This window comes from Podarcis melisellensis, assembly GCF_964234715.1.
Source record: "Podarcis melisellensis genome assembly, chromosome: 2".
Classification (NCBI taxonomy): Eukaryota; Metazoa; Chordata; class Lepidosauria; order Squamata; family Lacertidae; genus Podarcis; species Podarcis melisellensis.
The window spans coordinates 111,180,835-111,206,329 of record NC_138529.1 but is presented as its reverse complement, the minus strand read 5'-3'; the positions used below and the strand labels follow the sequence as shown (position 1 = coordinate 111,206,329).

Here is a 25,495-nt window from a genome sequence, read left to right as displayed (position 1 = left end):
AAAGGGGAAACACGAATGTTAGAAGGAAGCAAAAACTAAAAACAAGATAAGTCGATGAGGAAAAGGAGGGGGAAGAAAATGGCTCTGCCAGGCCAAGGTACGTTTCTGGCCATGGATTCCAGCCTTGTGTGCTTACTAAACACGCTCCCCGTGACAATGCACCCTTCACAATTGGTTCCCCCTTCTTTCCCGTGGGTTTCTGTACCTACCGGTTTTCGCCAATTCCGCAATATGCTCCAGTTGAATTCCTGGGATAAATAGCCTGCCGGGGATCACCGTATAGCCAGGCTAGGATTGAGAAGAAACAAAGGATAAGTGAGGAAAAGCGCTCGCATTTTTACAGAGGCGCTGTGAGGTGGTGTTGGTTAGGGGTGGACTCAAAGGCGGGACAATGGCCAGTGCTATTTTCATAGAAAAAGAGGTGTTGGACTCACCATGAACACCTCCCTTGTTCTCTTATAATGGCACCTGAGAGGTGCCGGAACTGAGTTCCGGTGATTTCCAGCTGGAAAAAAAGCCTTGGGACATCCTATTCCATACCCTCCAACATTTCTCCGATGAAAATAGGGACATTCTAAGGAAAAGTGGGACATTCCGGGATCAAATCAGAAACCAGGACAACTTCTGTAAGTCCAAGACCGTCCCTGGAAAATAGGGACACTTGGAGGGTCTGTGTCAAGGATCAATATAGTATATTCTTTCAGGTCTCGGGGCATTAGTAAAATACACAGCAAGTTTCTAGCCCATAACACTGCAGTTTTTTGTTTTTATGCTGAAGACTCTTACTATTACGGTGTCTGTAAATGGTAAAACGCGTCTTAGCACAAAGGGCAGCGCTTTGCAACTTATTTACTTCCGCTGGCACTGAACAGAGATTGTGCCCAAAATCAAGCGTGCAAACGAAAACAACCTGAGTGTTTGATTAATTTCTGCAAGACGGTTTATGCCTCTTAGGTTATGTATGTGAGGCAATCATAACAATAATTCACAAAGGAAACAGTTGAAAATAAATAAATTAAAAAGCTGGCATCAGGGTGAAGGAAGTCAAAACTTTACGTTATATTTATGTGGTGTAAATGTTTAAGTTTTGTTGGTTGTAACTTTTATTGTCATTATCTAATTTTTAATTAGGGACGCGGGTGGCGCTGTGGGTAAAACCTCAGCACCTAGGACTTGCTGATCGCCAGGTCGGTGGTTCGAATCCCCACGGCAGGGTGCACTCCCGTCGTTCGGTCCCAGCGCCTGCCAACCTAGCAGTTCGAAAGCACCCCCGGGTGCAAGTAGATAAATAGGGACCGCTTACCAGCGGGAAGGTAAACGGCGTTCCGTGTGCTGCGCTGGCTCACCAGTTGCAGCTTGTCACACTGGCCACGTGACCCGGAAGTGTCTGTGGACAGCGCTGGCTCCCGGCCTATAGAGTGAGGTGAGCGCACAACCCTAGAGTCTGGCAAGACTGGCCCGTATGGGCAGGGGTACCTTTACCTTTACCTTAATTTTTAATTTTTTTTATTGCTATATATTGTTTTCATTTTGTATTTCTGTTTTATCGTTGTTGTTTTGATGTATCAATAAAATCTATTTTAATTTTTTTAAAAAAATAGAAGAAAGAAAGAAAACAACCTGAGTGAATTTGGTTCGCATGTCATGTCCTGAAGCTGGCAGAGCTTCCAGACAAACTGCTTCTGCCTGGCGAAACAATAGCTCCCAACTTGATTCCACCTTCCTTGCCCAAATCTCCAAGCCCTGTCTCTTTTAGCACTACTTACCCAGAATCCCCACCACAATGTAGCCAGCGATGAAAACCATGAAGATAAAACAGCAGATAATGTCAGTACAGCTCCTGGAACAGAAGGACGGTGGTAAGACACGTATGAATAGCAGAAATGGGGGTGGAGGAGTCTGCTTGGACCCCAAAAACACTCACCCTAGGCTCAGCCTTCAGCAACCTCCAGCTGTTCTGGACTACAACTCCTATTAGCCCCAGCCAGCTTGATGGGAGTTGTAGTCTAGGACATCTGGAGAACGCCTGGGTGACGAAGGAAGCTGCCTGAACTAGACAGCTTAAATTCCTTTGAAGGCCCAACCCTGGAAGAAACAATTAAAACGAGGGGAGAATTACTCTAAACAAGAGAGCCAGTGTGGTGTAGTGGTTAAGAGCGGTAGTCTCGTAATCTGGTGAACCGGGTTTGCGTCTCCGCTCCTCCACCTGCAGCTGCTGGGTGACCTTGGGCCAGTCACACTTCTCTGAAGTCTCTCAGCCCCACTCACCTCACAGAGTGTTTGTTGTGGGGGAGGAAGGGAAAGGAGAATGTTAGCCGCTTTGAGACTCCTTCGGGTAGTGATAAAGCAGGATATCAAATCCAAACTCTTCTTCTTCTCTTCTAGACAGGCCAGATAAGTGTTGTGCGGTGAAGTTTTCCGTAGGGTTTGGGAAGGAGGAGCCAGGGGAACATTTAAGGGACTAGTCTAGTCCCCCTATTCCATTGACTGCACACCACTGGGCTAGAGGGCAATTTTTCTTCACATAACTGAGTCATCACTAGGGATATTGGAGAATATAGGAGACGGGGAGCCAAAATTGCCAATGTTCCCATATCCGGCATGTGAATCAGTCCAGGGAATGCAATCAGCATTTGCTCTCCTTTATTTTATCTTCATTTATTTCTTGCATTTATATCTTACCTTTCCCTCCAAGGAGCTCAATGCGGCATACAGTCATACCTTGGTTCTCAAACGGAATCTGTTCCAGAAGTCCGTTCGACTTCCGAAAACCAAGGCGCGGCTTCCCATTGGCTGCAGGAGCCGCCGAAGCCGAGTCGGACGTTTGACTTCCCAAAAACATTCGAAAACCAGAACACTCATTACTGGGTTTGCGGCGATCGGGAGGCAAACCTTTCAAGTTGCAAGGCGTTCGACAACCAAGGTACGACTGTACACAGTTCTTGCCTTCCTTACAGTGGTATCTCTGGTTACAAACTTAATTTGTTCTGGAGGTCCGTTCTTAACCTGACACCGTTCTTAACCTGAGGTACCACTTTAGCTAATGGGGCCTCCCGCTGCCGCCGCACAATTTCTGTTCTCATCCTGGGGCAAAGTTCTTAACCCAAGGTACTGTCTCCGGGTTAGTGGAGTCTGTAACTCAAAGTGTCTGTAACCTGAGGTCTTTGTAGTCCGAGGTACCACTGTATTTAACCCCTCGGGGTTCGAATCCCCACAAAGCAATGAAGCTTACTGGGCGACCTTGGGCCAGTCAGAACCTCTCAGCATAACCTACCTCACAGGTTTAGTTACAGGTAGGTAGCCGTGTCATAGCTGTCAACCTTCCCCTTTTTTGCGGGAAATTCCCTTATTCCAGCTGTTTCCCACTGCTTCCCGCTGCTATCCCAGATTGTTAGATATCCCATAGACTGTCCCCGGGACAGGTGAGGCTGCTGATCCCTTATTTTCAAATCTGAAAGTTGACAGCTATGAACTGTGTTCGTCTGCCGTAGTCGAAACAAAATAAAAAAATTCCTTCCAGCAGCACCTTAGAGACCAACTAAGTTTGTTATTGGTATGAACATTCGTGTGCACACACACTGAAGTTGAAGTGTGCATGCACACGAAAGCTCATACCAATAACAAACTTAGCTGGTCTCTAAGGTGCCACTGGAAGGAATTTTTAAATTTTGTTTTGACTACCTCACAGGGTTGTTGTGAGGAAAAAATGGGGAAGGGGAGAACCACGAACGAGCCCCTTGGAGGAAAAGGCAGGATATAAACGCAATCAAATAAATGGATGGGAAATTTTTCAGTTTTATTCACACTTTCCCCTAATATATGTGGGGGGTTTTTTATAAACATTGATTGGAGAACAGCATCATAGCATTCGAGTAAGGGAGAACTGAGCAAAATGGCTGCGTTTCAGTTCCCGTATTGTTCCAGAAAGGGTCAGTTGGATAGACCGAGCTGCAAATGGAAAATCAATAATAATACTAATACTAATACTACTAATAATAATAATCCCACATTCCTAGTCAGGGATGATGGTAGCTGTCATCTGGCAACATCTGAAGGGCTACAGGCATAGCTGTCAACTGTTCCTTATTTGGTGGGAAAGTCCCTTATCCCAGCGCTGTGTCCCACTGCTGTCCCTTATTGATGATGTCCCTTAAATTTCCCGGGTTTTAAAGGAAGCAACTTCTTTCCCTCCCTCCCTGCCGGCCAGGGAGGAGGGAGGCTCCAACTATGTTGCTTGGCTGCATTGCTCACCCAATAAGGAGTCTAAGAACGACTGGGGGGTGGAGCTTGCATGCCTTGTGCCAATCAAATCAGCCGTGTTGCCTGGGGACTCGCCTTTGCTCAGCGCTTGCCAGCGGAGAGGTGACGGTGGTTTTCCTTGCTGCATCCCCTTTGCCGGGTTGCTGCGCTGTGGGAACCACCGCTTGAGGCTTCGTTTGGCTGCTGGCTGGGCTTTCTGCCTTTGGCTCGGAGGGGCTCAGAAGTTGAACATTACTGTGCTCCTTGGAAAATCCCTTATTTTGGCTGATGATCCCTTATTTTCAAGGCTGCTGGTCCCTTATTTTCAAATCTGCAAGTTGACAGCTGTGGCTACAGGTTCCCTGCAGTTGGAACCTAAGCCTGCCTGTTCTCCTCTTAGGCCACCTTGCCTCCCAGCCACTTTCAAAGACACCACACAAGTACTCCAGATTGCAGCCAATTCACCTGCCCATGCGCAAAGCGTTTCTTACCTATTTTTGATGGGGCCGTGGAAAGTCGGGTCATGTTTCAACTTGTCCCCTGGTGAGAGAGAGATGGGTGTGGGTGGGTAAATCGAGGACAGGAGGAAATATCTACTATGTCCCAGCAAGAAATGTGGAGACTATGGAATCATAAAATTGGAGAGCTGGATGGGACTCCCAGGGTTCATCCAGTCCACACCCTGCAATGCAGGAATATTCTTGCCCAACGTGGGATTCGAACCCACATCCCTGAGATCAAGAGCCTCATGCTCTACCAACGGAGCCATCCATGGGTTTACGTAGGTTTTACTGTTCGGACCCAGAGCCACCGCAAAGCCTTTGGAGCAACATTCTTTCCCCTCACCATGTCAGTTATAGAAAAGTATTTAATTTTACAATTAACATTTGTAAAAAAAAGCCTGAAGCATTTTTGTTAGGGATTGTAGGGAAAGACCTGCCAAGGAAACTGAAAAACATCTTTATGTATGCGACAACTGCGGCAAGAGTCTTAATAGCGCAAGGATGGAAGAACGAGGAAATCCCGACCGAAGAACTGTGGCAAGAGAAATTGATGGACTATGTGGAATTGGTGAAATTGACACACAAACTACGTGATAAGGACAACTGTGACTTTAAAGAAGAATGGGAACCTTTTACAAAGTACTTAAAGAAACAACAAAATGAACTGGACTCCTTGGCAGGTTTTGAACAAACATACACAAACTTTTTATTGGTAAACATATAGATAGATAAATTAAGGATCTTTACAATTTTATAATATGCAGAGAATAATATGTGCTGAAAAAACAGAGAGAGGAGCAGAGGGGAGTCCGGGGAGGGGAGGGTGGGTTTTTCTTTGGGGGGGAGGGGGAAAATGGGAGGGGAATGAGGATGACGTACCGTATTTTTTGCTCTATAAGACTCACTTTTCCCCTCCTAAAAAGTATGGGCAAATGTGTGTGCGTCTTATGGAGCAAGTGCAGGCTGCGCAGCTATCCCAGAAGCCAGAACAGCAAGAGGGATTGCTGCTTTCACTGCGCAGCGATCCCTCTTGCTGTTCTGGCTTCTGAGATTCAGAATATTTTTTTTCTTGTTTTCCTCCTCCAACAACTAGGTGCGTCTTATGGTCTGGTGCGTCTTATGGAGCGAAAAATAATTTTTGGGTAAATTGTTATGTTGAAATTCTTAAATAAAAAAAATTAAAAAGAAAGAAAAGAAAAGTATTTCTCGAAAGGTATGAATCCCAACCAGCTGTGCTTTATTCATTGACTGCCTGACCTTCCCCAAAGGTCGCTGGAGGCAGCATAATAACACAGCAGGGGAGCCCTAGAGCAGCTTGCCATTCTACAAAAAGAGAATAACTTCAGCAGGCAGCCTGGTTGCACGTAAACTGAAAAACTGGCTCCCTCCTTTGAGGAGAAACTAGCCAAGTTGCCGCAACCAGCTGCTTCCAGAAGGTGGATGGTTCTAATTCAAGCCAAGGCTGGGCTCCTGGGCTAGCGGCCGGCCTGTTATGCGGTGCAATAGGATGCAACAAATACTGGTTGGTAAGCAACCACAGCCTTCCCTGAATGTCCAGAGTCCCTGGTGGTTGTACAACCCAGGCAACTCGAGAAGCATCTTCTCCAGATTATATACTTGCCTTATTTCCCCTAGTGTCAAATTGCCATGCAAATATGGCCCGGTGGAAGGATTGCTTCCTTATCCCTCACTGGGAACGTGATCTTTTTATTCAAACTAAGGCCCGGGGGCCGGATCCGGCCCAATTGCTTTCTAAATCCGGGGCGCAGGCAATCCGGGAATCAGCGTGTTTTTACATGAGTAGAATGTGTCCTTTTATTTAAAATGCATCTCTGGGTTATTTGTGGGGCATAGGAATTGATTCATTTCCCCCCCCCCAAAAAAAATACAGTGGATGCTCGGGTTATGAACGTGATCCATGCAGGATGCACATTCGCAACCTGCAGTGGCGCGTCTGCTCACACGCGGGTTGCGATTCAGTGCTTCTGTGCGTGCTAGACTGTCAAAACCCGGAAGTAACCTGTTCCGGTACTTCTGGGTTTCAGCGGTCCGCAACCTGAAGCGTCTATAACATGAGGTATGACTGTATAGTCTGTCCCCCCAAAAGGTCTGAGGGACAGTGGACCAGCCCCCTGCTGAAAAATTTTGCTGACCCCTGTTTTTATTAATGCCTCTGGCCTTAGGGGAGGAGCATCTCCCATCCTTGCATGTTCATCTGGCTGCTGGACAAAGCGGGCACCTCCCTGAGCTGAGACTCATGCCGCTTCTGGTCTGTTTTCCTTTCTGTAATCCTCAAATCCAGGGCTGGCCAACATGGTGTCCTCTAGACCAGGCATGTCCAACTCCCAAGAGACTGCGATCTACTCCCAGTATAAAAAAAGCGGCAGTGATCTGCCCATTGCCATTGGAGGGAGGAGGAGAGTGCGTGCGGTGGGTGCATTGCCCATAATTGTTGAGCTATTTTGGGGAAGGATTGCACAAACCGTCCGCGGGCCAGATCCAGAAGGCAATTGGGCCTGATCCGGCCCGTGGACCTTAGTTTGCCTACCCATGCTATTAGGCTTCTGGGCACATAGAATCTCACAATAGCTTCAAGAACACTGTCCAGCCATCTCGTCCTCTGTCGTCCCCTTCTCTTTGTGCCCTCCATCTTTCCCAACATCGGGGTCTTTTCCAGGGAGTCTTCTCTTCTCATGAGGTGGCCAAAGTATTGGAGCCTCAGCTTCACGGATACCCACCCCTAATCTGCGGGGAAGTATTGTCACAGCCAAGCCAAACCTCACTGGGAATGATCCAGTTGCCTGTAGGAAAATGGACCCTAGCACAAGAGCACTCTCCCGGCCCGAGGTTTCCAGCAACTGGTGCTCACAGACATTACTGCCTCGGACTGTGGAGGCAGAGAAAAGCGTTCATGGCTATTATTCATTGATAGCCATATCCTCTGAGAAAGACCCAGTGCCTGGAATTGTCCGGTTTCCTAAGTAGATGGAGCAGAATTTGGGGCGTGCCCAAATTCACTTGGAGGAGTTCAATGGCAGTGCTGATAGCGAAGCTATTAGACTCAATTAGCAAGAGATAAGCGAGGGAGAGCTGTAAAACTCAAACCAGGAAATAGCCACTGTAATCAGAGCCATGGAGGGCGTCAGGTGCAAGAAAAGACTATAGCAGCCGCCGATGTGGAATACAAAAACATCACTAAAATAAGCTTCTTCCCCGGAATGACATCAACCCTCAGGTATTGGCTGAGCTCCTGGGGTCTTTTGCATATAGCACACACACCTGGGCATTTTCATTTTGGCACTGTGCCAAACTTGGAAGCTGATACCCACATGCAAACGTTCAATGATCACCTGCAAGGACTGCTGCCAGTGGTGTCCCCTTAACCCAGGGGTCAGCAAAGTTTTTCAGCAGGGGGTCAGTCCGCTGTCCCTCAGACCTTGTTGGGGGCCAGACTATATTTTGAAAAAATAATAATGAACAAATTCCTATGCCCCACAAATAACCCAGAGATTTGTTGTTGTTTAGTCGTTTCCAACTCTTCGTGACCCCCTGGACCAGAGCACGCCAGGCACTCCTGTCTTCCACTGCCTCATGCAGTTTGGTCAAACTCATGCTGGTAGCTTCGAGAACACTGTCCAACCATCTCATCCTCTGTCGTCCCCTTCTCCTTGTGCCCTCCATCTTTCCCAACATCAGGGTCTTTTCCAGGGAGTCTTCTCTTCTCATGAGGTGGCCAAAGTATTGGAGCCTCAGCTTCAGGATCTGTCCTTCCAGTGAGCACTCAGGGCTGATTTCCTTCAGAATGGAGAGGTTTGATCTTCTTGCAGTCCATGGGACTCTCAAGAGTCTCCTCCAGCACCATAATTCAAAAGCATCAATTCTTTGGCGATCAGCCTTCTTTATGGTCCAGCTCTCACTTCCATACATCACTACTGGGAAAACCATAGCTTTAACTATACGGACCTTTGTCGGCAAGGTGATGTCTCTGCTTTTTAAGATGCTGTCTAGGTTTATCATTGCTTTTCTCCCAAGAAGCAGGTTGTACACACTGTTATAAGGGTGTCTCTCAAGTAAAAGGCACACTGAGCCTCCGGGTGACAAAAGATGGATCCAGGAGCAGCCTCAAACTCCATTCCTATCCCAAAGAGGCAACTTGACCACTCGGTCCAGATACAGAAGATTTATTAAGTCAGCTTTAATCTGTTTACAAGCTCTCATCAACCAGGGGCAGCAAGGTAAGCAGCGGAAGCCAACTTATTCAGGCGAACTCTTCCCTCACAACATACCAGATTTAGGCTCCACCCAAAGGCAAATTAGCTGATGTTAATTGAGAGAACACAACTAACACCCAGGTTGTTTTGGTTTTTAGAGCCTCAGCTTCACGATCTGTCCTTCCAGTGAGCACTCAGGGCTGATTTCCTTCAGAATGGAGAGGTTTGATCTTCTTGCAGTCCATGGGACTCTCAAGACTCAGTCAAGGGCTCTCAATAGGTGTGGAGTAATACTCATTTATTTTAACTGGTTTGCTAATACACTTTTCAGGGCGCATAGCCCTCCCCAAGACGGATCGCAACACATAAAAACATCACTGATAAATACAAGAAGCTCCAACATCAAAACCATCGGCTAAGGAAACGTGGGAAGCTGCTTTATACCGAGTCCGACCGTTGCTCAGTTTTGCTTGCACTGGCCGGCAGCAGCTCTCAAGGGTTTCAGGTCCTGAGGTTTTCTCCAGCCATAGCTGGAGACGCCAGGGATCAAAACAGGGGCCTTCCCACATACAACAATAAATTAAAATAAATAAATGCCATGGGAAGCCTTCCATGAGATTCTCAGTTCAGCCTTCTCCGTTATATGCCTGGTATGAGATTCTCCTATTAAGAGCTTCACAGCTACATTTTGGATGAAGGGACATTTCTAGGCAGCCTTTGGGTAGGTCTGCATTAGTAATAAATTAATAATAATAATAATAATAATAATAATAATAATAATAATAATAATAATTCATTACTTATACCTCACCCATCTGGCCAGGCCTCCCCAGTCCCTCTGGGCAATTCCCAGCATAATAAAAACATGATAAAAACTTCACTAAACAGGGCTGCCTGCAGATGTCTTCTAAAAGTCAGATAGTTATTTATTTCCTTGACATCTGAAGGGAGGGTGTTCCACAGGGTGGGCGCCACCACTGGGAAGGCTTCTGCCTGGTTTCCTGTAACCTCACTCCTCGTAATGAGGGAACCGCCAGAAGGCCCTCGGCGCTGGACCTCAGTGTCCAGGCAGAACGATGGGGGAGGAGATGCTCCTTCAGATATACTGGACCGAGGCCGTTTAGGGCTTTAAAGGTCAGCACCAATGCTTTGAATTGTGCTCGGAAGCCAATGTAGGTCTTTCAGGACCGGTGTTGTATTAGGGGAGTGGTGTCCAGACTTTTTTCAAAGAGGGCCGGATTTGATGAAGTGAAGGCCCGTGAGGGCCAATCAAAGGGCTAACCAAAGTTGTTGATTTTTTTTAGGAATGAGCTTTTTTTAGGATTGAAGTTGTTGAGGGTTTTTTAGGATTTTACCCCAGGAAATAAACTGCCACAGGCGCCGGATTAAACTGACAGGCGGGCCAGATTTAGGCCCCCGAAACGGACTTTGAACATGCCTGTATTAGGGCTTGCTCTGCATCCAGGTCGCTCCCACTGCTGGGTTTTGAAGCAGAGCGCGCGCACACAAACACACACACACACACACACACACACACAGTAGCCGCAATCTGTAGTAATCCTTTGCAAAGAGGCATAGTGCTCCTTCCCTCCCTCTGTGAAGGAGGTTCTCTTCACAGAAAGCGCATAAGGGAAACAGTTGCCTCCATCCAGGAAGCATAGAAGGAAATCCCACAAATCTCTCACAAGGAGATTTGAACACTTTGAAGCCAAAATCCGGGACGCCATCTTCCCAGACGCCATGTTGTTGTTGTTTTTAAATCACAAGATAAACAAAGAGTCAGTTCCAACTTGACCGGTGTGATTTACTGCCGGCTTCCTTCTGACCCCCACTCTATGCTGACTTTAAGGGCAGCCCCACATGTGGCATATTGTAGTAGTCAATGCAGGCAGGATCAGATTGTAAGCCCCACCGATTCAAGCCCTCCCCCTTCCCCCCCCAAGACTTGACGACAGGATGTAATCCCTTACCCCTTGACCTGCGATTGCCCTGCGCAACTCCAGCACACTGCATTTATCATACAGAGGAGGAATAAATCATAGTAATTACAATACGGCAAGAGGAATGCTATGGGCGGTCATTAGTTTGCTGTTGACTGCAAATGCATAAAATGAATGGGCACAGCAGGGCAATGAGCGTTCCAGGCTTTCCCTAGAGAGGAAGGCTTTCCCTCTGCAGGCTGCTCAGCAGGGGAAACACTCAGATTTCTGGTCTGACAAGTTTGTTGTCAGAGACGTGGCCTGCAGCAGGCAGCTCTACAATTCAAGGGTCAATACCTGGTCACCGGTGCATAGATTAAGCCCGGTTCAGCTAAGGACTAAACTCTAGGTTTGTACATTGTAAAGTTCCTCACCTACTTAACTTAGACGACTTTAAAAAGGGAGTGTCCAGATTCGTGAAGGACTGAACGCATTCATTCAAGAAAAGAGGGGACATATATAGTGGTGCCCCGCAAGACGAATGCCTCGCAAAACGAAAAACGCGCAAGACGAAAGGGTTTTTCGCTTTTTGTGTCGCTTTGCTAGACGAATTTCCCTATGGGCTTTCTTCGCAAGACGAAACGTCTTGCGAGTTCTTGCAAGTTTTTTTCCTTTTTCTTAAAGCTGCTAAGCCGTTAATAGCCGCTAAGCCGCTAATAGCCGATAAGCTGCTAAGCCGCTAATAGCCGTGCTTCGCAAGACGAAAAAACCGCAAGACGAAGAGACTCGCAGAACGAATTAATTTCGTCTTGCAAGGCACCACTGTACCTCAGGTTACATATGCTTCAGGTTATAGACTCCGCTAACCCAGAAATAGTGCTTCAGGTTAAGAACTTTGCTTCAGGATGAGAACAGAAGTTGTGCTCCAGCAGCGCGGCGGCAGCAGGAGGCCCCATTAGCTAAAGTGGTGCTTCAGGTTAAGAACGGTTTCAGCTTAAGAACAAACCTCCGGAACGAACCTGAGGTACCACTGTAATAAAATGGCGGAAGAAAGCACAACAGCTGGGATCATTCAGTGGGCAGGTAAGGGTTAATTCTGCTAGTGTTCAAGTCATATAACCAAGAGAGCATAAATATACAAACTAAATAAAGTCTGCTCAGCCATCTGGGGAGACAGGCTGTTATGTTCAGGTCCTGGTTCTGGGCTTCGCTTTGGGATACCTAGTTGGCCACTGTGAGAGCAGGATCCTGGCCTAGGTGGGCCCTCAGACTGAACTAGCAGGCTTTTTTTTTTCATGTGAGGAACCTCAATCTTCCTCCCAGATGATGCCCCGTCTCTCCAAGTCACACTCCTCATATCCTCAAGTACTTTTGCCTGGCTGGAATGTGTCCTCGGACTCCAGGAATGCCTCTTGCTCGTAGAGATGGAGGAGGCAGAGGGGTGCGTATGTTTAGAAACTAGCCTACAACACAAATGTAAAATTGCTTACATGTGTTTCTGTGCCCACTTTTTCCTCTGGCATTTTGGTACACGTTAATTGGCCGGAGAACCGGAATTTGGAGATGCGTGAATTGTAAAGAGTGGCTGTATGTCAGCCCGCGTTTTATTTTGGACAATGCAAACTGCATAGGTTCACCTTTAAGTACACACTGAGTCAAATTTGTCCCTGCTGAGCTTTACTGGCAACCAAGCTACCTCACTCTGCCTAGGGGTAGCGCCAGCCAGAGTCAGTAGAGTCATAGCTCAGTTCTCAAACGCCTTGTGACTCAAACGTTTCGGCTCCCGAACACCGGTTTGCAAACGTTTTTGGAAGCTGAACGTCTGACACAGCTTCCAATTGAGTGCAGGAAGCTCCTGCGGCCAACTGGAAGCTGTGCCTTGGTTTTCGAATGTTTTCGGAAGTCGAAACCTTGGTTTGCTGTCAGGCTCGTTGTCCAAACCTGCTTTGAGAATCCCTTTGAAAAACATCTTTTGGTTCTGAATAGCCTCAGCTAGGTCTAGTCACCATCTGAATTTTCCATAATACAGTGGTACCTCAGGTTAAGTACTTAATTCGTTCCAGAGGTCCGTACTTAACCTGAAACTGTTCTTAACCTGAAGCACCAATTTAGCTAATGGGGCCTCCTCCTGCTGCTGTGCGGCTGGAGCATGATTTCTGTTCTCATCCTGAAGCAAAGTTCTTAACCTGAAGCAATATTTCTGGGTTAGCGGAGTCTGTAACCTGAAGCGTATGTAACCCAAGGTACCACTGTACAGGTAGGGATGCCATAGTTTGAAGAGCAAAAAAAGAGGACACATTTGCCAACTTCTACTTTTAACTATGGATCGCTATTACTACTCTCATTTTACATGCCCATGAAAAACAGGATGTGTCCTGGAAAAAGAGGACATGGGGCAACCGTAAATTAGCTCCAGGGTACAGATGATAAATCAAGATGGCGGCTACCCTCAGCTCCCTGCTGCTGGGGCCTTCTGCTTTGAGGCACCTGACCTTCAAACCTACATCTGTCCCTGAGCAGTTTTAAATGGCTGCCTTGAGGGATGCTCAAGTGTTTTATGGTTTGGGATTGCATCCCTAAGGTCCGAAGGCCATTCACAGTAATGAAGCCTCACCCTGAACATTCCTGGAGAGAAAGAGATCAAGAAACATCCTTTCCTCTCAGGGCAGAATTGCTCTGGGCTTGTCCTCAGTACATTGGTGGCGTGAGGAGCAGCATATATTCAGATGGTTAGGGTCTGCATACTCTGGTTTATGACAAAAGATACAGCTTTCAGGAAAGCCTCTCTCAAGCCACAACACCATCAATTTTCATGGAACCATATAACCCAACAGTGAGTGTAAAAGTAGACTGGGACCTGTTTTTAGATCTCTGCGCAATTGGCAGTCCATCGCCAAGGGGCTCTGCTTCCTAGACATTTAACAAAAACAAGAAAAAGACACCATTTCCTCTCAACTCACAGCTGCTACTTAAATTAATGTGCCCAAGTTGGTCATATCCATTAATACAGTGGTGACTGGTATGTGAAAAGGCAGCACAGCCAACAGGAGACCCTCCAAGTGTTTCTACTTTCCAGGTTCTGGTTTTATCCCGGAACATCCCGCTTTTCCTTAAAGGTAAAGGGACCCCTGACCATTAGGTCCAGTCACGGATGACTCTAGGGTTGTGGCGTTCATATCGCTTTATTGGCTGAGGGAGCCGGCATACAGCTTCCGGGTCATGTGGCCAGCATGACTAAGCCGCTTCTGGTGAACCAGAGCAGCGCACGGAAATGCCGTTTACCTTCCTTCCAGAGCGGTACCTAGTTATCTACTTGCACTGGTGTGCTTTCAAACTGCTAGGTTGGCAGGAGCAGGGACCAAGCAACGGGAGCTCACCCTGTTGCAGGGATTTGAACCGCCGACCTTCCGATCGGCAAGTCCTAGGCTCGGTGGTTTAGCCCACAGCGCCACCCAAGTTCCCCGATTTTCATTAAAGGTAAAGGTAAAGGTACCCCTGCCTGTACGGGCCAGTCTTGCCAAACTCTAGGGTTGTGCGCTCATCTCACTCTATAGGCCGGGAGCCAGCGCTGTCCGCAGACACTTCCAGGTCACGTGGCCAGCATGACAAGCTGCAACTGGCAAGCCAGCGCAGCACACGGAACACCGTTTACCTTCCCGCTGGTAAGCGGTCCCTATTTATCTACTTGCACTTGGGGGTGCTTTCGAACTGCTAGGTTAACAGGCGCTGGGACCGAACGACGGGAGCGCACCCCACCGCGGGGATTCGAACCGCCAACCATGCGATCGGCAAGTCCTAGGTGCTGAGGTTTTACCCACATCCCTTATTGTCATGAGAGAAATGTTTGAGGGTGTCGGGTTATGCAACCCCGGAGTCAAGGAGATAAGTAACTATACAACCTTTGGGAGACATCTGAAGGCTGTACAGGGAAGGTTTTTTTAATGTTTAATGTTTTTTATTATGTTTTTATATATGTTGGAAGCTGCCCAGAATGACTGGAGGCAACCCAGTCAGAAGAACGGGGTACAAATAATAAAATGATTATTGTTGTTATAAGAATTTTAAGGCCTCACATATAGAATATTTATAAATGCACACATGTCAAAATATATGAACCATGTGTCTGAAATAGTATGGGAGAGCAATCCTGAAGCCATTTTGACTCTCCCAGCGACCTCAAATATTCCTCTGCAGTAAGGGAAGCAAATGGGGACAGCCTTCCCATTGTCTTTTCACTTGCAAATCCTGTCTTAAGGGTGTGTATTTGTGTATGAATAGGGTGAGCCTGTGACCTGGATTCAGGAACTAAAGTTTTAACAATCACAAAAGATGGCCAGGCTGCCCAGGTAATGCAATCAGTGACTATTACAGTGGTGCCTCGCAAGACGAAATTAATTCGTTCCGCAAGTTTTTTCTTCTTGCGAGTTTTTCGTCTTGCGAAGCACGGTTTCCCATAAGAATGCATTGAAAATCAATTAATGTGTTCCTATGGAGACCGCTTGCCAGGCTGGCGGTGCGGAGAAGGGCTTTTCTCCCCACCGCAAGCCTTCAGGACAGGTACGGGAACAGAGGGGAAGGCGCGCAGCGCTTCTCCTCTGTTCCCAGGGCTTGGGGTGGGAGGAGGGTTTTTCCTCCCCACGCCAACATTCAGAACAGCATTCTGAAAGTTGGCGGTGGGAAGAAAAACCCTCCTCCCACCGCAAGTCTTCAGGACAGCCATCCGAAGGCTGGCGGCGGGAGGAGGTCTCTCCGCCCCACCGCCAGCCTTCGGAGCAGCCATCCCAAGGCTGGCGGCAGGAGGAGGTCTCTCCGCTCCACCGCCAGCCTTCGGAGGAGGTCCGAGGACAGTGGAGAAGACGCGCTACGCTTCCCCGCTGTCCCAGAGATTTCCCTATGGGCTTTCGTCTTGCGAAGGAAGCCCATAGGGAAATTCGTTTTGCGAAGCGCCTCCAAAATGGAAAACCCTTTCGTCTAGCGGGTTTTCCGTCTTGCGAGGCGTTCGTCTTGTGGGGCACCACTGTATCAGGTATCCTGGCAAACAGGATTTCAGCTGTAGACTGCCTCCTTCTGTTATGTATGTATGATTTTTTTTGGGGGGGGTCCTTGGGCTACAGGGTGGGCAATTTCAAAAGCCTATATAGGGGCTTGCACACCATTGTTCAGGGTTCTCCTCCCTCCTGCATGGGGTGAGTGGGGACCCTGTTGCAACAGTTCCTTGAATAAAGATCAGGCTTACTAGCTGCTTTGCTTCTCAAATTATTCTGGTTGGCCTATGTTATTTCTCATACCAATAGGGAACCCACTTAAGGACTCTACAGTGGTACCTCGGGTTAAGAACATAATTCGTTCCGGAGGTCCATTCTTAACCTGAAACTGTTCTTAACCTGAGGTACCACTTTAGCTAATGGGGCCTCCTGTGGCTGCCGCACGATTTCTGTTCTCATCCTGAGGTTAAGTTCTTAACCTGAGGTACTACTTCTGGGTTAGTGGAGTCTGTAACCTGAAGCGTTTGTAACCCGAGGTTCCACTGTATATGTGCTCTGGAATACTCCATAAGGGAAATGGAGCAGTTTTTCTTATAACATTGTTATTATGGAATACGTCCTATTGTCATCGGATAAATGTTGGACCATAAAGAAGGCTGATCGCCGAAGAATTGATGCTTTTGAATTCTGGTGCTGGAGGAGACTCTTGAGAGTCCCATGGACTGCAAGAAGATCAAACCTCTCCATTCTGAAGGAAATCAGCCCTGAGTGCTCACTGGAAGGACAGATCGTGAAGCTGAGGCTCCAATACTTTGGCCATCTCATGAGAAGAGAAGACTCCCTGGAAAAGACCCTGATGTTGGGAAAGATGGAGGACACAAGGAGAAGGGGACGGCAGAGGACGAGATTGGTGGATAGTGTTCTCGAAGCTACCAGCATGAGTTTGACCAAACTGCGGGAGGCAATGGAAGACAGGAGTGCCTGGCGTGCTCTGGTCCAGGGGGTCACGAAGAGTTGGACACGACTAAACAACAACAAATGTTGGAGGGTATGCAACAGTGGCTGGAGCCAGAGCCATTGCCAGGTCAGAGCCAACTCATTCTTTCGCCTCCACCGTCCCCTTGAACACTCGGCCTTTCCCCTTGTGGAACTCAGCAGGGAGGACAATGGAAGGATAGGAAAGCATCAAATAAACAAGTGTGACCACACCAAGCGGAAACAGTGTAGAACACCTTTAAAAAGGCTTGGGTTTCCTCATACCAAACCACTCTGGGCATGCATCTGACTGGCTATGTTTCCCCATAAGAACCACAAAAGCAATGATCCAATTCTTTCCTGCTTGCGTCTGCATTTATTTAAGTACAGCATTTGCTTAGGGTGTTGTCAGGGTTTCTGGGAGAGAGGAGGAGATGACAGAGGAGACGGAGAGCGAGTGGGAGGAGGGGCAGAAGGATGAGGAAGAAGATGACGGAATTCTGAGGGAATCCACGAGTCTGAGCAGCGAGTCAGAGGATTCTCAAAAGGGGGTTACCTTAATCAAGCAAAAGGGAGGAGAAGGGAGAAGCGGAGAGGAGCCCAGTGGAAGACAGACGCAGCAAGAGGCGTCTCAGCCGGAACGGAGAAAAGGGGGTGGAGTCGTCAGCCTCTCGGAGGGAGCAGGATTAGGAGAGAACAGAGAAAGGGGGTTGGAGCAAGGTGTTCAGCCGGAAAGGGTGGAGAGCAGAACAAGGGGTGGTGTAGCGGTCGAAAGAAAGGTCAGCAGCAACGTACGCGCGCCAAGTTCAAACGTAGAGGCGCGCGGAAGTGGAGAGAGCTCAGGGGAGGAGCCCGGCCCTAAAGCCAGAAGGAGGGGGGAAGAGGCGGCAGAGGATTCAGCCTCAGGCGAGTCACGGAGAGAGGGAACCCAGGGGGGCAGGAAGACCCTGCGGAAAAGAAAGGAGAGGAAGAGGTGGTCTAGAGCCAGGCTATTAAGTTGGTGTGGAAGAGGGGAGGAGTCAGAGGGGACTTCAGCGGTCTAACGTGACAGACGTACGGCCACGATGCTGAACTGTACGAGAAGCAGAAATCTTCAATAAACTTTTCCTGTAAATAAACTGCAACGGAGTGAGGTCTCTCGTGAGCTGGGACCCGTCCTGGGTGGCCGTGACAGTAAGTCCCCTCTCAGAAAGCAAAAATTTTTTTTTGCGAAGCTCACGAACGGGAGCAGCCATGAGCGCTGAGGAGCAGCTGGTTGCACTGCGGGATCAGGTTACCGCTCTCACGTCGGCAGTCATTGCTTCGCAGAAGAAGAATGACGACTTGGAGAAGACGTGCCAGGATTTGCAGGCAAGGTGGGAACACGCGGACAGGGCGGGGGCCCCAGGTTCCAGAGCGGAGGGCATTGCGCTTGGACGGAGGGGGGGTGCCCTGGTTCCGCATTTTAATGGCAACTTGCAAGACTATCCCAATTTCAGAGCGGACGTCGTATATGCACTGCATTTACTCCGTCACGATTTTAAAGATGAGGAGGAGAAAGTGGGGTTCATTGTTTCGCACCTGCATGGGGAGGCCAGGGCTTGGCTACGCAATCTGTGGCGCGAAGATGGACCGGCCCGTCGCAATTCAACTGCGTTCATCAAAGCGATGGATTCTTGTTTTCAATCCTCTGTGGATGTGGACATTGCGCGCCGTCAAATGCACGGGCTGAGGCAGGGGAAAGCGACTGTGCGCCAATACCACTCTAAATTTTTTGCATTGCTCACCGCCTTAGATTGGCCAAAGGACAGTAAGCCGGTCAGAGATCTTTTTTGGGAGGGATTGAGCCCCCCCATCAAGGATGAGATCGCTAGGGGGGACAGACCCCAGACCCTAGAAGACGTGGTGCAACGGGCTTTAGCTATTGGAATTCGACATGAGGGACGTCCGTGGCACGAGGAGGACGGGTCCCAAGCGCGTGCGCAAGCGAGGACTCTCCCTTTTGTGCACAGGGATTTCAGCCGTGCGCACCCCTCGCCAATGGGGAAGGACAGCGAGGAGCCAATGGAGATTGGTGGTGCTAGGGCTCAGAAGCCATCCCAGAGCCCTGTCCCTGGTGCAGCCAAAGCGAAGCCTCCTAGAGGAACCAGGAAGTGTTACATCTGTGACAGTGCGCACCATATGGCGAAAGAGTGCCCCCAGAGGCTCCAGAAGCACACTGCAGCACTGGCAACTGTAACAGCAGAGGTGCAACCAGGGGAGCAGCTTCAGGGAAACGACAGTGCCTGGCTGGAAGCAGAGCTACTGGGGCTCAGCCAGGCGGATCTGTAGACAAGCCCCCAGCATCACTGCAGAGCGTGGACCCTTTGCCTCCCAGACCGGCAGTTCTGCTCACAGCAACACTCCAGTTGCCTGATGGGAGACTCCTCGAGGTTCCAATAACGATCGATTCGGGAAGCAACGCCGACTTCGTGGGACTGCAGTTCGTTAAGCAGCACAACATGGCGCTCCTGCCTGCAACGACGCCTCTAAACGTGGTCACGGTAGACGGCAGGAAGTTGCTGGGGGGGCAAGTGGTGCAGCAAACCCCTCCCATGATGATGCAGATTGGCAACCATCGAGAACTTATTAGTTTCAATGTCACCCACTTATCGGACACACCCATCGTGTTAGGCATGAGTTGGCTGGAGAGGCACAGTCCCGCGGTTGCGTGGTACCAGCGGCAGATCACCTTTTGTTCATCGTATTGTGCTCAGCATTGCTTTCAGACCGATCAGGGAGGAGAAGCCGAGCAGCAGTTGCATCTGGGTATGGTGCAAACAGTGCCTCACAAGTACCAGGACTTCTTGGAGGTTTTCTGTGAGAAGGAAGCTGACAAGTTGCCGCCTCACAGACCTTACGACTGCGCGATTGATTTAGTGCCAGGGGCGCAACTGCCTGCTGCCAAGCTGTACTCCATGTCGGAAGACGAGATGCAAGAGCTTCGGGAGTTCATAGACCATAACCTCAAGCGAGGTTTCATCCAGGAATCTAAAGCAGCGGGTGGCAGCCCTGTGTTCTTTGTGAAGAAGAAAAACACGCCCCAAAAAAGGCTTATAGTGGATTACAGGTTCATAAACAGCTTGACTAAGCCCAAAGCTTTCCCCATGCCCAAGATTGACGACCTTTTAGCGACCGTCAGGAGGGGCAAGATTTTCACCAAGCTGGACCTACGTGGAGCTTACAATCTCATCCGCATCCGGAAAGGAGATGAGTGGAAGACCGCCATGTTCACCCCTCTGGGCACATACGAATACAGAGTCATGCCTTTCGGTCTCCAAAATGGCAGCCACGTTTTTCAAGCATTTATGCACCACGTGCTAGCAGGTCTCCTCTACAAGAAGTGTGTCTGCTTTCTCGACGATATCCTGATTTTCTCGGAATCGTCGGAGGATCACGATAAGGACGTGAGGGAGGTCCTGCAGAGGCTGAAGGACCACAGGCTGTACGCCAAGTTGGAAAAATGCCAGTTTGATGTCAGAGAGGTTGATTTCCTTGGCTACAAGTTGTCCGACGAGGGACTGGCCATGGACAGGGCTAAGGTTCAAGCGCTGTTGGACTGGAAAAGCCCTCGAAATCGGAAAGAGGTCCAGAGGTTCATCGGCTTTGCCAATTTTTACCGCAAGTTTATTAAAGGTTTTGCGAACGCGACGGCGGCTATCACTGACACCCTCAGTTCCAAGAAGAAGAAGTTCGTCTGGACCGAACAAGCGGAGCGGTCCTTCCGGACGCTTAAAGGTCTTTTCGCCTCCGAAGAGCAGCTGCTCCACATGAATCCCGGCAGACCCATGCGGGTAGAGACCGATGCGTCAGACAGAGCGGTTGGGGCCGTTCTTTTGCAAGAGGATTCGCAAGGCAACTGGAGACCGGGTGCGTTCTACTCCCGGAAGCTCAGCAAGACGGAGCGCAATTATACCATATGGGACAGGGAGTTGTTGGCCGTTCATGCAGCTTTCAAAGCGTGGCGACACTTCTTAATAGGAGCCAAGCACACGGTGCAAGTCCGCACGGATCACAAGAACTTAGAGTATTGGCGGACGGCTAAGTTACAGACCCAGCGACACATGCGCTGGGCGGAGTTCTTTGCGGATTTCGACTTCAAAATAGAATACATCCCAGGAGACTCCAATGTTATTGCAGACGCGCTGTCCCGAAAGCCGCAATACTTGGAGGAAGCAGCTCCGATCGCAGCAAAGCACATTTTCGCACCGCAGGCGTGGACGTGCGCTACCATCGCAGTCGACCTGGACGCGGTGCGACGCGCGTTGCAAAGGGATCAGTTTGCACAGTCCAAGATGGAGGAGCTACGCGGAGGGTCGCGAGACAACGATGAGTTCCAATTGCAAGATGGACTTTTGACTCGTAAGGGTGCCCTTTACGTGCCCACCGACGATCTTCGAGCCAAGGTTCTGCAACAATTGCATGACGCCCCTAGTGCAGGCCATTTCGGCAAAGAGAAGACGATGGAGTTGGTGGCTAGAGACTTTTGGTGGCCCCAGATGAGAGGAGAGGTGGCGGACTACGTCGCCAGGTGTGATATCTGCCAGAGGTCCAAACCAGTGCACCAGAAGCAGGCGGGATTGCTAGAACCGCTGGAGACACCGCAGCAACCGTGGGAGAGGGTAGCGTTGGACTTTGTTACGGACCTGCCCAGCTCCAGAGGTAAGACGGCGGTGTTAGTGGTGGTGGACTTGTTCACCAAGATGGCGCATTTCATCCCTTGTGCCAAGGTGGCGACGGCAGAACAGACCGCAAAGCTCTTCATCGATCACGTCTTCAGAGTGCATGGACTTCCGCAGTCCGTCTTGTCCGACAGGGGGCGCCAGTTTGTTTCCACTTTCTGGCGAAAGCTTCTGGGCATCTTGCACGTCAAAATCAACCTGACATCGGCGAGACATCCACAAACCAACGGTCAAGCGGAGAGGGTCAACGCGATCATGCAGCAGTACCTGCGGTGCTACGCCAACCAGCGACCTGCGGCGTGGGTGGACTATCTGCCGATGGCTGAATTCGCCTACAACAACACGAAACACGCATCCACCGGGGTGACGCCTTTCTTCGCGAACAATGGCCGTCATCCCAGAACCTTCCCGAGATTTGCGGCACCAGGAGGGGGGGGGCCTCAAGATGCCGACCAGTTTGCAGCGGAGTTGCAAGAGGTGCACGAGGAGCTGCGGAGACATTTGGAGCTGGCAAAACAGGCGTATAAGGTGCAGGCCGATAAGCACAGGAGGGCGGGAGAGGACATCCAGATTGGGGACTGGGTGTGGTTAGCGGCCCACGCGATGCCGGCCAGGTCATTGGCCAAGAAGAAGTTAGGACACAGGCAGCTAGGGCCATATCAAGTTGAGGCTAAGATCAATCCGGTGGCTTTTCGTCTAGCCCTTCCGGAGGGTTCCAGGGTGCACCCGGTCTTTCATAGGTCGGTGCTCACTCCCTACAAAACCCCACACAGGTTTCAAGAGTCAGGAGCACTCCCAGAGCCACGTAGGAGGGCGCCTGAGGGGGGGGAATCGCCAAGACCGGAACCTCTTAACGAGGTCACAGAGATACTGGACTCGAGATGGGGGGAGGAGGGAGTTGAATATTTTCTAGCCAGGGAAGGCACTCCGGCCTCTGCCAATAGCTGGGTGCCGGGTTACGCGTTGGACGAACCCCTGTTGAAGGAGGAGTTCCATGCACTTTTTCCGCACAAGCCCATGCCCGAGGAGTATTTTGATGATTGGCTTTTCACGCCCACTTTGTCAGACAGCACGTTCGAGGGTTTCTCCTCACCCGAGGGCCATACGCCCGAAACAAGCCCGACCAGGGATCCGAGACTGGGGGGGGAGGAGACAGGCCCTTGTTGGTGGGTGGATCAGCCAAGGGAGGCATGGAGTCAGAGATGGATGGTAGGTCCTTGGCAGGCAGCGCCAGGAGAAGCAGTGATGGAGGAAGAGACTGTGAGGTCTGTGGGTGGGGAACCCGAGTTCGAACACACATATACGGAGATGACAGAGGAGAACGTTGAAGTGGACAACTTGTATCCTGAACCGACCCCGGAAGAACCACGTTTTCCTCAACCTGCACCCGGCGAGCGGGAGGGGGGAAGGGGGGGCTTCGAGGGGGGGATGGATGTCAGGGTTTCTGGGAGAGAGGAGGAGATGACAGAGGAGACGGAGAGCGAGTGGGAGGAGGGGCAGAAGGATGAGGAAGAAGATGACGGAATTCTGAGGGAATCCACGAGTCTGAGCAGCGAGTCAGAGGATTCTCAAAAGGGGGTTACCTTAATCAAGCAAAAGGGAGGAGAAGGGAGAAGCGGAGAGGAGCCCAGTGGAAGACAGACGCAGCAAGAGGCGTCTCAGCCGGAACGGAGAAAAGGGGGTGGAGTCGTCAGCCTCTCGGAGGGAGCAGGATTAGGAGAGAACAGAGAAAGGGGGTTGGAGCAAGGTGTTCAGCCGGAAAGGGTGGAGAGCAGAACAAGGGGTGGTGTAGCGGTCGAAAGAAAGGTCAGCAGCAACGTACGCGCGCCAAGTTCAAACGTAGAGGCGCGCGGAAGTGGAGAGAGCTCAGGGGAGGAGCCCGGCCCTAAAGCCAGAAGGAGGGGGGAAGAGGCGGCAGAGGATTCAGCCTCAGGCGAGTCACGGAGAGAGGGAACCCAGGGGGGCAGGAAGACCCTGCGGAAAAGAAAGGAGAGGAAGAGGTGGTCTAGAGCCAGGCTATTAAGTTGGTGTGGAAGAGGGGAGGAGTCAGAGGGGACTTCAGCGGTCTAACGTGACAGACGTACGGCCACGATGCTGAACTGTACGAGAAGCAGAAATCTTCAATAAACTTTTCCTGTAAATAAACTGCAACGGAGTGAGGTCTCTCGTGAGCTGGGACCCGTCCTGGGTGGCCGTGACAGGTGTCTTCAAAGTTTCAGGTATTTTGCAGGAGTGAGCCAAGCGCATACAGGAGGTTTAAGTTGGTGCATTTAAAGCACTCTATCCCCCCTAGTGAAAAAATCCAAAAAAAGTGCAAAAAGTAGACTTTTTGCAGTTTGGAACACGGCAGGGGAATCCACTGTGAAGTGTGGAACAGGTGAATGAGTAACCAAGAGATGCATGAATGCTCCGTGCCATATAACCGCCCTGTGAACAAACTGGAACGAATGCTCAACAAAGGCTGTGCATCATTGAGGCACCGCAAATCAGGATGAAGGCTAAATAAATGAATTGTCTGGAAGAGGAGGAGCCCTGAAGCTCCCTGTTCATTGATGGTGATGTGGCAGGTGCAAATGGCCATGTTAACCCCGGTGTGTTTTGTGTCTGGGTTCCAAGAAAGGTGAAATCACTCTATTTTTAATGGCCGATATTTTATTCTGAGGCATTCTGTTCCCAAAGGTGCAGAGATTCAGAGCTATAAAACTTAACTCTAAATAACATGGGGCACAATAAAGAAGAAGGTACCTCTGAGCTCGTGCAGAGTCTCTACCTCATCTCACTGAGAGATCACAGCTGGTCATCATATTTCAGGTTTTCAGAATAGTGGGGGGGGGGGAGAGAGAGAGGGGGGGGGAAGAGGAAGAAATTTCTCCCACTATTAAGTACTCAGGTGTCACCTGGTGAAATTGTTTGTCAGTATTTTTGAGGAGATAAAATAGGGGTGGGTTTTTTCACACAGTGCACAAATTCCTATGGAACTCACTGCCACAAGCTGTGGCAATGACTACTGCCTTTTGGCAACTTAACCCCTATCACCAAAGCTCCAGAGAGAAGCTGGAGAAACTACCATCTACAGAAACACTGGAGCTCCCTTCTTTTGATATATGGCGAGCATCTTCACTGAACACTTTTCGGTACCTGCTTAAAACAACTTAGCCCATATATTATTATTTTATTATCATTTTTATTCACTGTTTTTTAAAAAATTAAATTTGTATCCTGTCCTTCATCCGAAGATCTCAGTGTGGTTCACAACAGGAAAATACAACATGAAAATCCAAAATACATAATAAAACAAAAGCAAACCATGTTGACACGTTTTAATGTCTTTTTTGTCCATTGCTGGTTTTAATTGCTCTTCAAATGTTTTTAAATTGCTTGTTTTCAACTGCTTTTCATTGATAACGTCAATATTTCTGGTAAACTAACCGGAAGTGTTTGTTACGTTCCAGCATGTATATACATGTAGTTAAATAAAACAAAAATCAAAGCTAGCTTATCTCCTGCTTCCATTTAAAGAGAGTTTTGTTCCCTGAAGAAGGAAACTGCCCTTTCCATAATAACCTTGACTGATTTTATAGTTTGCCAGAAAGGCTGCTGTTCTTCCTTGTCTCAGTCTGGACTGAGGTGAGCAAATATCCGCCTTATTCACCTTTTAGATCTTGTTCAGCTACACACCCTCTTGGATAAACACTCCAGCCTTTTGCCATAGGACCACTGCCTGCCCCAACACCCCCCCACAAGATCCAGGATACATGTCCCCCCCCCCCCGAGAGTCATTTAGTCCAACCCCATCTTTTACCCAGCGCAGAACTCGAACCCACAACCCTGAGATTAAGAGTCTCATGCTCTGCCGAATGAAAGTTTTAAAAACCTGCAAAAATGTATAAAGCATGTAACAAGTGCTGGAAATGTAAAGAAAAAGAGGGAACATTCTACCATATGTGGTGGGAATGTAAGAAA

At 49.3% G+C, this 25,495-nt stretch overlaps 1 protein-coding gene across 1 annotated transcript in view; it reads right to left on the bottom strand.

The window, feature by feature from the left end:
- SLC44A4 (solute carrier family 44 member 4) overlaps window positions 1–25,495 on the bottom strand; it is a 66,863-nt gene that overhangs the window by 35,507 nt on the left and 5,861 nt on the right. Inside the window, exons 2-4 of the mRNA XM_081903490.1 lie at window positions 4,731–4,779; window positions 1,767–1,840; window positions 210–288 (exon numbers count right to left, since the gene is read on the bottom strand). Of these exons, the coding sequence (XP_081759616.1) occupies window positions 210–288; window positions 1,767–1,840; window positions 4,731–4,779 (202 nt within the window). The remainder of the gene's footprint in view (window positions 1–209; window positions 289–1,766; window positions 1,841–4,730; window positions 4,780–25,495) is intronic.